General features: G+C 39.2%; 1 protein-coding gene across 1 annotated transcript in view; it reads left to right on the forward strand.

The window, feature by feature from the left end:
* The window catches only part of LOC122973919 (glucosidase 2 subunit beta-like), a 138,101-nt gene extending 130,441 nt beyond the window's left edge, over positions 1 to 7,660 (forward strand). The window contains exons 14-15 of the mRNA XM_044341718.1: positions 3,006 to 3,105; positions 7,066 to 7,660. Coding sequence (XP_044197653.1) covers positions 3,006 to 3,105; positions 7,066 to 7,203 — 238 coding nt within the window. The 3' untranslated portion in view covers positions 7,204 to 7,660. The remainder of the gene's footprint in view (positions 1 to 3,005; positions 3,106 to 7,065) is intronic.
* Positions 7,661 to 12,970: the final 5,310 nt, after the last annotated feature.

The raw sequence follows: 12,970 nt of genomic DNA on the forward strand, positions 1-12,970 counted from the left end.
TGTGTGTTAGAGGCACGTCTGAGTTCTCAGAGGCCCACTATCTCACCCAGGATGCAAAGTAAATGTATGGGTAATACGTCGGCTAGATGTGCTGCTATTACAGGTTTATCTGTGATGGAAGGTGCATTTTATGGCATTAGAGAAGGCCAGACAAAGAATGAGTCATAACCCAGATGTCTGTAAATAAGATTCTCAATGTTTTAAGCCTCAAAGGGAGCGTGTGTTCAACATCTTCTATCAATCTTTCAAAGGAAGTCTGCATTTGTGACCCTCCCTTGTCTCCAAACGGTCGGAAATGGATTTGCCCAAAAGCCAAAATGCAATTTTCTTTTCCCAGCAAATGGTAATATATTTAGATACTTCAATTACGTTCATTCATGTTATTTCATTTGACTAAAAACAGCAGTGTGTCTGTTTTCTTTGTTCTCCTCTTGAAAATTCAAGTCAGGTATCTTCAGCGATCTGAATATTGTGTGAAGCGTTTTGTTGGGCAGGCAAACATGGTTTCCAGCTTGGCTGCGAAAAAACAGATGCAGCAGATCAGCCAACATGTGAGGGGTGGTAGAAAATATATACAGTAACCCAGATAATTTAAGACCGGCTATACTGCTATAAGCGCAAGTGAGCATTATGTGTATCATGATTGCAGCTTAAAGCCAAACTGTGATAAATTGGATGAGAAAATGAAGTTGTCATTGTGCTAGAGGGGTTCATTTTGCACATTTGGGTTGTGCTATATCGTCTGTCACAAGGTCAGACTAACATATAGTAATGTTTATGCACCCTGATGCTGTGAAATTAGGCAATAAGGCCCAATGTGTTGTGTTTCAGAGGTGTAAATAACTAGCTGTACACTAGTCTGGTGATAACTGTGGAGTGACTGTAGAAAATGGCCTGCCAATACCAAGTACAAGTAGGTATTATTACGGGGAATGATCTGTCAATAAGATTCCATCTTGTGACTCCTGTGAGTCCAAATGACTGGAGTGTGTTGGCCACATCTCAGTGATAACTCAAGCCTAATTGACAGGGCCTATGCTACCTCCTGGGGCACAGGAAGGTTGTAGAGCGAGAATGGAGATTAAGGAAGCAAGTGAATGAAGGTGAGGCGAGGGAATGAGGTGCATGCGTGTGCTAAGGGATGGGGGGATGCGTCGAACGCAGTAGGACGGAGGTGATGCGCAAGGGATCCCTGGTCAACTAGCAGCGAGAGCCGGAGCACTGTCACTTTCTCCGCTTGCCATGTCTGCTGGCCCTGACAGCAATCCATTTGAGGGCCTCCTGGTGCTAACAGAGTGCTAAAACCCAATCAAACAGGCTGGAAGGAAAAAGGCGAGACGCTCGGGCCCAGCCGGCTTCCACTTGTGTGAGCAATTCACCTCTGACTGACCCGTTCAGGCATCTTAAATAAGCCATGCACATCATGGATGGCAGAAAAGCCACACTCAGGGACCTGAAGACAGCCATGTATCTGTAAAAGCTGGAGAGTGTTTTTTGAAATCAAAGAAGACTTCATGTTTGCCCTTATGAAGGTCAAATGAGAATAAAACATTACTTAAGATACGTGGGAAGAAGTTTAATGTTTTTTGACCAAAACTTAATAGGACCAACTAGAATAAATTGTGCTTTTTTATACAACCTCCCATATTTTGTTCAACCCCTCTATGATTTAATATTTGTGGTAACTTGTGTTTGTTGTTGGGGAAAAAGCAGCAAGATCAAATAGTAATTATGGATAAATGTATTCATTAATGTGAGTTAATGTAGAGCTTCAGGAAAAATATCAACCTAACAGTGCATCAGTATAATATACTATTGAGATCAATTAACAGAATGAATAACAAATATCATAATAGGTTATGAAATGTAGCAGATTAGCTTCCATAATACTAAAAGCAGCAATCAAAGAGCAGAGCAGATCTTGCTTGTTTAATCCCCTGTGGAAAGGTCAAAGTAGGTGCATTGATCAAGTGTTGTGCACTTGTGACAGGGTTGGCACTGGTGAGAAAAGCACTTAGGCAGATTAAAAGAACAATATGTTGAATTTATAGCCTTTTGTAGCTCTTTATCCACAATGATTAACAGCACATTGACAAGCTGTTAAGAAAAAAGGCACAAGAAGACCATCAGGTTTGCTTTTACCACGTACAGTATGTTTCCCTGAAAGTGAAAAGACTGGTTTCATTATTTATCATCTGTCTTGAATATTTAGCAATACAGACAGAAAATAGTTACTAGCCTATGTAGGGCAAGAGATCAGAGCAACACACATTTCAGTGAAATCTTCAGTCAACCATGCACCAAATGCAGGAAAGATTTCCCCCCCTAACAGGATTACAATGTTTTACAAAAATCAATACTTACCAGCAGCATGACTGCAGCCGACACCGCCTCAAAGAAGCTGCTCAAGTTCAACAAAAGATCAGAGGAAGTTAGCCAGGGAAAGCGTACTCAAATGGCATCTGTCGGTACTGCGGGCTGTGTTGGACAGTGTCCACTGGCATCCTGGTTTGCTTTGGTTTTCTTAACTCCCCTTGAAATGTTTGGTGAGAATGTAATTAGCTAGCACTGGGCAGGCACATTTGAAACCTCATCTGAGATGGGCTTCACTGGCGTCATGTTTTTTTTTCTCTTCTCCTTCCCTCGTGTGTTATTGCACACAGAATTAACTCTGACAAAATGGTAATTAATATTTCCCCTCCATTGTTCAAGAGGAGAAGGGACGCGAGAACACCAGTGCCAGCAACCAAAGGAGGGCACTGCCAGATTGACTATCTTGCCAGCTTTTTTGTTTTTGCTGGGAAAGAACTGTTTTCCAATAAGCCAACATAGTGCTGTTTAAAAAAATCATTCCTCTGTTCTCAGTTTGTCCCTGTTTATCAAAAAAAAAAATCTGGAAATTACTGTTTTTTTTGTTTAGTCTGACTCATACTTAGAAACTTTGTTTTACTTGATCAAAATATTAAAAGTGACCATATTGTATTCTCTTTTTTTTTTAATTTCAGGAAGTGGGGAATGTGGGCAGAAACACCAAAGAACCAGTACAGTCAGATGGTGTATGAGAACGGAGAACCTTGCTGGCAAGGCGGTTCACGCAGCACTACGGTTAGTACAACACACATTACACACCAGACCATCCATGTAGACACACACACACACACACACACACACACACACACACACACACTGTGATAATGGTAGCATATGAGAGCACAAAGAAACAGACAGTAATTAACTAATAGACGGACAGACAGATAGACAGATGAGCAAATGGTACATACAGACTGTCAAATAAACAGATGGATAGATGATACAGCAAAGGATGAGAGAAGAAAAAAAAGTTGTTTGCACCCTAAATAGAAGATGTGATACAAACCCTGTTAGGGTTTTAATTCATTATGGCATTCAAGCACATTTAACGTTGAATATTTGTAATATACATATTGGTCTATGTTGTTGCATTGATTACAACAAAGACAGAGCCTTGTCAATATGAAACACAAATGTAAGCAAACTATAATAGGTGTAAATACCTATATGGGACTATGCTTTAAATGTCAGGAAACCAACCATTTTTGGCTTAATGAATATCTCCAGTGCTGTTGTTAAATAGTTGATCCACTCAAATTACAGAACATCTTTTCTCACTTACCTGTAGTGTTATCAGACATGCAGAAGAGGTAGTTTGGTGTGATTTGGCCACGTTTTGAAATATCTGTCACTGAGACTTCTGCCTCCAACTCAGTAAAATAGAAATGAAAACATTTGGAGCAATTCCCTTGTTACTCAGAACTTTTCAAGTGTGCACATTAAACACTAACACACTTTGTATAATCCAAATTACAGAGAGCTCAGGTTTGGCATCAATTGTTTTTTAGCTCAAGAAGTTTTCTTTTGTTTTCCCAAATATAGGTCAGTCAGATGTAGCTGGATTTTTTAGTAGTATTTAATGAAAAGTTAACTGTTAGCTCTACAAAGGCCACGGACTGCTTGTTTTCAGAGGAAAGAAAGAACAGCCAGATGAAGCTCCTCTCAGCACATTCATCGAGGACAATTTGAAGCCTTCTCACCCAGTCAGCTCCCCGCGCGCCTCATCTTGCGCATGTGCATTTCAACAATGGGGAGTTAGCCAGTCAATCAGTAAAAAGACGTTTAGTCCTCATGGCGCGCTCAGCAGCCTGGCAAAAAGATGTTTTGTTCAAACCCAAGTGAGGGAAGCTGACTGGCTTTTCTCCCCTCTGTCAGTCTACATTGGCTTTATGGTTAATGTTACTCCGCTTGCATTCTCCTGCAGCTTTCTCTTCTACTCCTCCACTCTCTATTTTCCCGGTATTCCCTCCTCTTTCAGTCACATTTATGAGATCCATTTACATTTTTGTGTGAGAATTTGCCCAATTAAAAATGTAGCACATTTAATAATCTCATTTTCTTTGCCGAGCCCCCTCTTCAAATCGTAGTCCAATAAATGTCGTTAGCAAATGTATGTAGTCATGCCATCCAGGGGCCCCCTTTGAAAAGACTAAATTGAATTCCTTTGATACGACCCCCTAACCGTGTGCAGTCGGCATAAATGAAGTCTCGTCAGAAGTCGACGCTCATTACATTTGAAAGGCTGAACTTCGTCTTTGGGTAGTGCGCTCTCCTCCTGCAGTGAAACACACTTCTTTCTTTATACTTGAGTAGTGGAACCAGTGATGTATTGTTTCAGTGAGTTCGAGGTAATCCGAATTCAAGCGTTGTGCAGTGTATCTTAAGGGTCTACGGGGAAGGTTGAGCTGAACTGTTTCAGTTATTAATTCAATTCAAAGTTCAGGACTGTGACTGATACATGTGAGCAGTGAGTTTGGCTAGAGCTAACACAACAGTGCTTCTTTATTTAAACCAAAGATAATTCCAGTGTAGGCTGTAGTTTTTTTAGATTTGGCCATCATTTCTATCGGTTATGATAATATTGCACTCACCAAATTGATAGCTGAGATCTGGGAGTGTGGCAACATCAATTAAAAGAAGAGACAGGACAAGAAACAAGCAGTCAGACAGTCACAGATTTTAAACAAACCTCCAGGCTAAAAGTAAAATTATTTCCAAAACTGTCCTTTGTTAACATTCATCACAGTTTACAGACCAACTTCCTTATTGGAAGTCTTCTCCTGATTGTGTGCACAACTGAAAACACTTCAGGTTTTTATTGTCAGTTTTACCAGCAAATAAAGTGGTTTAGATAATCTAGCTAAACTATTGGCTTGTTTACAACCTGTCCGATCTTCTAAATACCCCCTTTTCAGCGCCCCTTCAGACATCATTGTAGCAATGTCTGTGTTGCCAGAACTCAATGACTTTAGTGAATTCAATGCTATCATAACAAATGAAATGATAATAACTTTATTAATGTATCACCTTTAAAAAGGTTACAATGAAGGCCAACACTACAAAAATAAGCCTGTCATAAAATTATCTAAACTTAAAGGTGCAGTGTGTAGAATTTAGTGGCATCTAGCGGAACAGACTTGGCAAAAATGGAATATAATATTCATAAGTATGTTTTCATTAGTGTGTAATCACCTGAAAATAAGAATTGTTTTGTTTTTGTTACTTTAGAATCTAATAGGGTGTGGGTCCTCTTCCATTGAGCCCACCATGTTGCACCACCATGTTTCTACAGTAGCCCAGAACGGACAGTGAGACAGAACGTAGTGAGTTGGTTGCAATCTGCCACTAAATCCTACACACTGGTCCTTTAAGGTTCTCTTCCTAGCTTATGCTAGAGCTTTCGAGCATATCCCACAACCTATTTAAGCAAATTAAAGTGTATTGAAGTATGAAACCTCTATCAAGAGATCTTATATTGGGGGGATTATAATGTTTAGAGTATCTTGCATCTGTAAAGTCAAACATTTCCCCTTAGGAATATTCAAGGATTGTCCTTATTTTCATTATGAAATTGTATTTGTAGCATCTTTTGAATGAAGCCTGACCATATTGTCCAACATTAGTAGAAGACTTCACAAATGCTTTTTTTTTTGTCTGAATAGGAGCAAATCCCAGCAGACAGGTTCCAAAAAGCCTTCCCAGAATAGTTGAGACTGTTCAAAGCAGCAGAGTAATGTCCTTTGTTTTGGAATGAGATGTTTAACAATTACATATGGGTGTAGTTGTTAAGGTATCCATATGCTTTTGGCCATAAACTGTACATAACAAAAACAAGGCAGTTACATGGGGAAGGAACAGCAGTAACAAAATGCAAGTTTGAGAAGATAAACACAAAAATGATCAGAGAAGTCATGACTGAGTATCACCCCCATCACTGATCTTTGGCTTCTACACCTGCAAGACTGCATTGAAGCACCGATAACACACTTTGTCTCACCAAGTGGCATACGCCCACTTAACGTCTCTGTGCAGCAAGATGCTAAGTGACATAACAAAATACTATTTTAATCCAAACACGGGACAAAACCAAATCACCAGTTGTGCCAGCCTGAAACTTCAGCACAATAATACCTGTCAAGTTCCCATCTCTCTCCCTCTCCAGGTGTCTTTGTTCGCCAGAGGGTTAGTGAGAGGTTGCCATGGAAACCCCCTCGAAGTAAAATAAGTTGTTTTTCCCTTCCACTCTCTTGCAGAGGGCGTCAAAGTCACCTATTAAAGTCATGACAGTGGTAATCACATCTTCGCGTGTCCTGTTCACACGTGGGGACGACAGCCGTGATGTCCCATAATGTCTCAGTGTCCCGCAGTCACGGCGTCACTTGTACACTCTGGTTGCAGGCTGGACAGTGATGAAACTCTTCTTGTATACAACAATCATTTTATGTGAGGAGAGACCTGAATATGTTAGAATGATAAACTCCACTAGTGTTACCTGCATAATTCTGTCATTTGTAGTGAATCCCATTCCTTCACAAAAGTTTGAAAATGCTTGAAAAAAAAGAGTAAAACAAGAGGTAGGACAGCGTCTTCAATCAGCTCCCTTTGTAAGATGAAACTGGAATGGCTCTTGACTCAGGCGAGTGGCGGCTTTTCTCCCCGCACCACCTCAACTTTTTCTTTCTTGTGCTTTTCTAGGTCACACTGACATGCGGAACGGAGACAGCCTTGCGATCGGTGAAGGAGCCCAGCAAATGCCAGTACATCATGGACTTTCAGACTCCTGTGGCCTGTCAGCCGGTGCCAAAGCAGCGGGGCATACACAGTGAACTCTAACCCCTTCCCTTACTGGCCTAGCCTAGATTAACTTAGTCTCCCCCCCACCTCTCTTGGCTAGCCTGCGGTGACAGGATTGGGTCCTGAGGGTCCCCTCTGACATCTGTGTTGTCAGAACATATATACTTCCAAGCAAGTCTTGCTAAGGTCAGAATCTGATTTGCAGTAACACTTCAACTGGACCATTTTAGTTTTCATTGATTGTTACAGTGTTACTTTATGTTAATATTTGATTAGAGCATTTATTGAATGATTTAGTGAAGACAAGTATTCCTAACATTGCAGTATATTCCTAATACAGGTTTACAATTAAGGCCCAACAACAACTATGTAAATAATTGAATAAATAATGTGCAACTAGATTAACTGCAGTGTCTAATGACATTTCCACTGATGTAACTGCTGTATCAAATAACTGCTTATTCATAAGCACAAATAAAAGGACTGTGTACTTTTACTTCATTATAGTGGCTGCTTAAACTCCTGCAGGATAAGTGTGGTGATACACTATTATATTTACTGATACAGTATTCTATATTTCTAATGTCAATAAATCCAGTGAAAACCAACAACAAGTTGATCCTAACAAATATTTCCTGTTTAGCCAAAGCCTGATATACAGTAGCTTATTCCTCTGTACCATAGAGATGTCTAAAAACTATTAGAAAAACATCAGTGTGCAACACTGTTGTACTGGGTGACATATTTCTTCATTACAATGAACATGGGCACTGTAGTTTTAAATTAAGTCAATCCCACATACACTGTCCTGCTGTTGTAAATACTCATTAATCCGCAGGTGAAAATAGTCCCCAACATATGCACTATTTACTCCTGCTTGAGTAACGTTTGCTAAAAAATGCAGTGCGCTGCTGTTTAAGGAAATTACTGTGCAGTTTTTAAAAATGAAACTACTTATTTGTGAACCATTTTTAGGGCTTCCCCCTGAAAGTCAATGAGTCAAATCATCTGTCGGGGACCCCTCAGTCGACTGAGATTCTTCAAGTCGAGCAGTCATAATAAATAATCCTATCCTGTTGGAGATGAGAAGGTATTATTTCAAGCCATAAATTTATTTAAAAGTTTCAAGCCTACTGTTTTTATTTTCATCTAAAAATAATTCCAATCTCAAATAATTTCATTTGTTAATTTATTCTTGTTTAGATTTATTTATTTATTAGTTTAAAGTGATTTTTTTTAAAAAATAGGCTATAAGAGCTTGATTTAAGCAGAAACACATGTGCACTGCCTGTCTCATTATTCTGACAAATCCATATGGTAGCCCCATATTATATGTCTGCGATTCAAATAGGATGCAATTCAAATCTTGCATCTTATGCAGCTTGTAGGTTATTGATTTTTAAATGTGTTCCCATGACTCTGTTGCATTTGACTACTGTAAATCATCACTGAAACTCATGCCAATGGATTTTCTGATTGCCAGATAGTCTATATGAAAAAAGTTTTGGTTTTGAAGAGTTTTGATTGATAGTCTGTTATTTCCAAAAGAATCAGACAGTAAAACATTTTTAGAAGTATTTTAAATACAAGAAAGTATGGAGCTAGAGTTGGTGGATGTATTGTACATGGTAATTATGTTTCTGCAACATACCAATTTGTCCACTTAGAGCTACATTATCTATTGCTATTGCTGCACAACAATTCCACAATGTTTAAACACTTTCAACTATTATTAGTAACGCATTGTACATGGAGTATAACATCTCTTGATTTCACAAGATTCTGCAAGCGTTAGCAGTCTGCGTCTTACTGTGCATGGTATCTATGATGTTGTTATGTAACAGATTGTGGGGTTTCTGCAGCAGAGCCCTCTGCTCATTAAGGGGGAGCTAAATCAGCTGTCAGGTATCCAATAGGCTGCCTGATATATTCCTACCCTGCTGGGGCAGCTGGGTGGCTGTTTGCCTGCTAGCAATGCAATAGCCTCAGGCCCTGTTGGCCAGGGACTGCTGCATTTTATTTATCTGGCTTCAGTTCCCATTCACATGCTGTATTTGATGGCAAATCTAACTATTTGCTTTCACCTTCGGTTTGGTAAGGTTTGAAAAAAGGCATTACTATAAAAGCTTGAACAAAACAAAACTCATTTACAGCACATCATGTATGTTAGGTCTTGTTTTTTGATCAAATTAGACTCATGATTTGACTTCAGATACTGTTAATCTCACAACTTCACACTATATGAGTATCTTGCATCTACAAAGTCATTAACGCTCATCTCCAGGAAACAACACAATGTCACTCTACATTTTAATCTCTTCCTCGTTCAACATTTCAAATTATGCAACAGATGCCAACGCTGATGTCAGCAAGCCTTCACAGTAGCTCGTAACCCTACCAACAGCTGGATATATGCTGCCAATCACACAGCCTGTGTCAAGAGCAGCAACATTGTATGACTGGCATCTGGAGAAAACTTTGCCATATGGCGACAGTGCGATGGTGTCTCATATAGAACTTTTCCCGTATGAGACTTGGATAAAACCTGCACTCACAAAGGAACAGATTCGACAATCTGTAGGGTATCAACAATGTCTCACTTTACTGAATGATCATCATGTGTTAAATTACTTGCGTGCTTCACCCCACAAAGCGTGGGTGGGAACCACGTTGGAAGATGGCCGTTTAAATCTGACAGTTATTTAAAAGAGATAAAGAAAGCTAGCGCTGTGGATTTCTGTACGGGGTTTTTGAACCGACTGGCCATTGATGTGTTGCTACTGATCAGAAAAGGGAAAGAGGGAGTTGTGGGAAGGATTCAGTGGGGGAAACCGAGCACACGCTGAGCACACACAAGAAACACACACTAGTACTTACTTACACACCTCCATTCAGCACATTTGCACATGAAGGGGCAGGGATGGAAAGTCTTTGCAGTTGCGCGTGGGCGTATTTGTGTGTTGACTCCAAATTGCTAAAAGGGCCCAGAGGCTTTATATTGCATTAAATCTCTGACTCAGCTTTGTAGAAACTAGTTCAGGGTACCTGTTCTGTAGAGCGAGAGACAGCGGGGTCTTCGCCTGACTGACTGACTGACTGACTGACTAGTGACTGGTGACGCCCACCACAACCCAGTGCCGCTCTCACTCTTTTGGAGATTGTTTTTAAGCTTCCTCCTTTGAAGGGAGGCCAGTTATATCCTCGGGGCTCAGAGGGAAAAAAAAAAAAAAAGAGGGGGGGTGCTTGCGTTGAGTCGGCGTGCGACAGTCACATCCATCTCCTGCTCGTTCACACTTAACTCCAATCTATTCAGTCACGATACTGACAGGATGCTTCACAGCCAGCCTCTAGCCTACATATTTTTTTGCAAACAACACAGTATTTTCAAGGCATTTATTTTGAGAGTATGCTGTATGTACAGTATATACAGTTTAGGTTTACACTTGTTATTGAATGTGTCTTCCAGATAAGTCACAGCTTTACTACCGCTTCCTTTTTTATTGAGATATTTCAAGGTTTCAAGTGATTTATATGATGATTACCATTTTTTTATTTTTACCATTTCTTGTTTCTAAAAAGGTCTATGGAATACTGATTTGGTTTTTTGAGTCACTGGTTGACATTTTTGTCCAACATTGACATTGTTACATTGTTTTACAACATTATTTGAAAATAGGTTTGATTTTTTTGTTGTTAGTTATTCTAAATCACCTTTTCAACTTAATAAAAAAAGCCTAACAATTAACAATATTAGTTTGTTAGTTGAATGTCTGTAAGATAATTTTATAGAGAATCATAAGAAGTTTATGACTTGCAGTGAATCACAATGGCTACAGTTGGTTATAGTTGTCCCATTCACACACACATGTGAGTGTGGAGCTGTGCCTAAAGACGTAACAGGGACAGGAGATGAAACAGTTTACAGGAAAACTAAGCCTAAAGCAGAGCCTGGATTTCATGGTCTACATCCAAAACTTCCAATATTATTTTGGTCTGTGCTGCTAGTGAGCTTGTCTGCTGAAAGTAAAAAATATGTCATGAGTATCAGATTTTCCCAAGTCACTGAGAATGTCAAATAATACTACGTCAAACATACTGTATCTACAAGAGAACAACAGTAACAATAACAGTTACACATATTTTTGGATGATTTTTGATCTTTTCCAGGGGCTCTTTTCTGTTTCATGCTTAATTCTCCCATTTTTCATGATCCAGCTAAAACATTTAGTATGACTGCTGAGGGAAGATGCTTTGCTTGTAGATGTTCACTGCAGTGATACTAACAGCTGCGCGGAAACCATAAAATATAAGTCACTAATGTCAAACTAATTCATAGTGAAAGGATAAAAAGCAGAAATCTAAAATATTTTAGGGACTCACTCTGAAGCCACTGATGGGCTGCTATCTGAGTTGGTAGGATGGATACAGCATTCACAAATCTGGTGATTTATTTAAAGTCAATTTCCCAAAGTCTAAGAAGGGAGAATGCACAGCAGAGCCAGTGAAAGCAGAGCCAACCTTTCTGTAAGTTTTACAAGCTTTTAATGAAAATCCAACAAAGTCAAAAAATGGGCAAACAGCCATTATACGACAAGTGAAAAATAAATAACATATAAAGTAATTGTTGTCTTTAAATAGCAATAACAATAGGGCTATTGAGTTATTGGACAATTTCACAAAATATACATAATCTTTTTCTTTTTTGTATTACAGGTTATATGGATGAACTGCTAGACTTATCCTTGAGAAGGTTTTCTAGGACCCTGCCCCATATGTTGGTGCTGAAGCTCCCCATCCCTGAGGATCTCTCTACCCAGTTTGAAAGACCTTAGAAGCAGGAAGTGATAGACAGCTACGTGTCAAGGTTCAGTCAAGGACAGGTCTGAGCCCCAGAGTCTGAATTCTGTCCGTATCCGTAGCACCACGCAGGTGGGTAGTACCACTCAAATTAAATGTTGACAGCCATTTATAATGTGTCCATCTTTTTTAAATTCTAGTATGACTTCTGTGAAACCTAACAGATGACAGTAATTTTGTTGTTTTGTTTTTGGTTTTTTTTATTGGCATTTTCTCCTATTTTTAAACAATCAGGACTGCCGTACCAGGTGGTACATTTAATAACTGAGTTTCAAAAGTTGTGTGATATTTGCCGTAACAATTTTTGTTAAGTCTATAAAAACTATTTTGTGTGTTTTCATTGTTTGATATGTAACATTTTAACAAGTGACAAACATGAAAGATGAATAGTAAGCAATGTAAAATAGAGGCAACAGACCCATATTTGTATTACAATAAGAATTGACAATTTATATGCATAAATATACTCACTGCTTTATTCCCCTTTAGACGTAAAGGCTCATAGTCTGCTCTATAAATGTTGAATGTATTCAGTAGTGAGAACACATTCAAACACGCAGGTTTGAGGCCAGGATGATCCACCATGCATGATGGTTGGTTGTGGAGCTGCTGTAGTCCTCTTGTAACCTAGTACATTTGAAAGGGTAAGTGACGTGCAATGTAGAAAAGATAATGACTGCATTAGTACAGTTTCATTCATCAAGCATACCTGTGGTATCTCCCTGCAGCAGACATTCTCGGGCTCTGTAGGCATTGTTGCACAATTCCCACAAATACACCAGTGCCAGGAAAGAGATTAAAAAAGTGACAACACTGCAGGTTTAGTTTATTTGAATTTTTTGTTACTTATAAGGACACACGTCACCAAATGTAATGATTTAATAATAATGTTAATAAGTACATAATGTTTAAATGCTGTAATAACTTATGAGGAGTTGGCAGACAATCA

This window comes from Thunnus albacares, chromosome 22 (genome assembly GCF_914725855.1).
Source record: "Thunnus albacares chromosome 22, fThuAlb1.1, whole genome shotgun sequence".
In the NCBI taxonomy this organism is placed as follows: Eukaryota; Metazoa; Chordata; class Actinopteri; order Scombriformes; family Scombridae; genus Thunnus; species Thunnus albacares.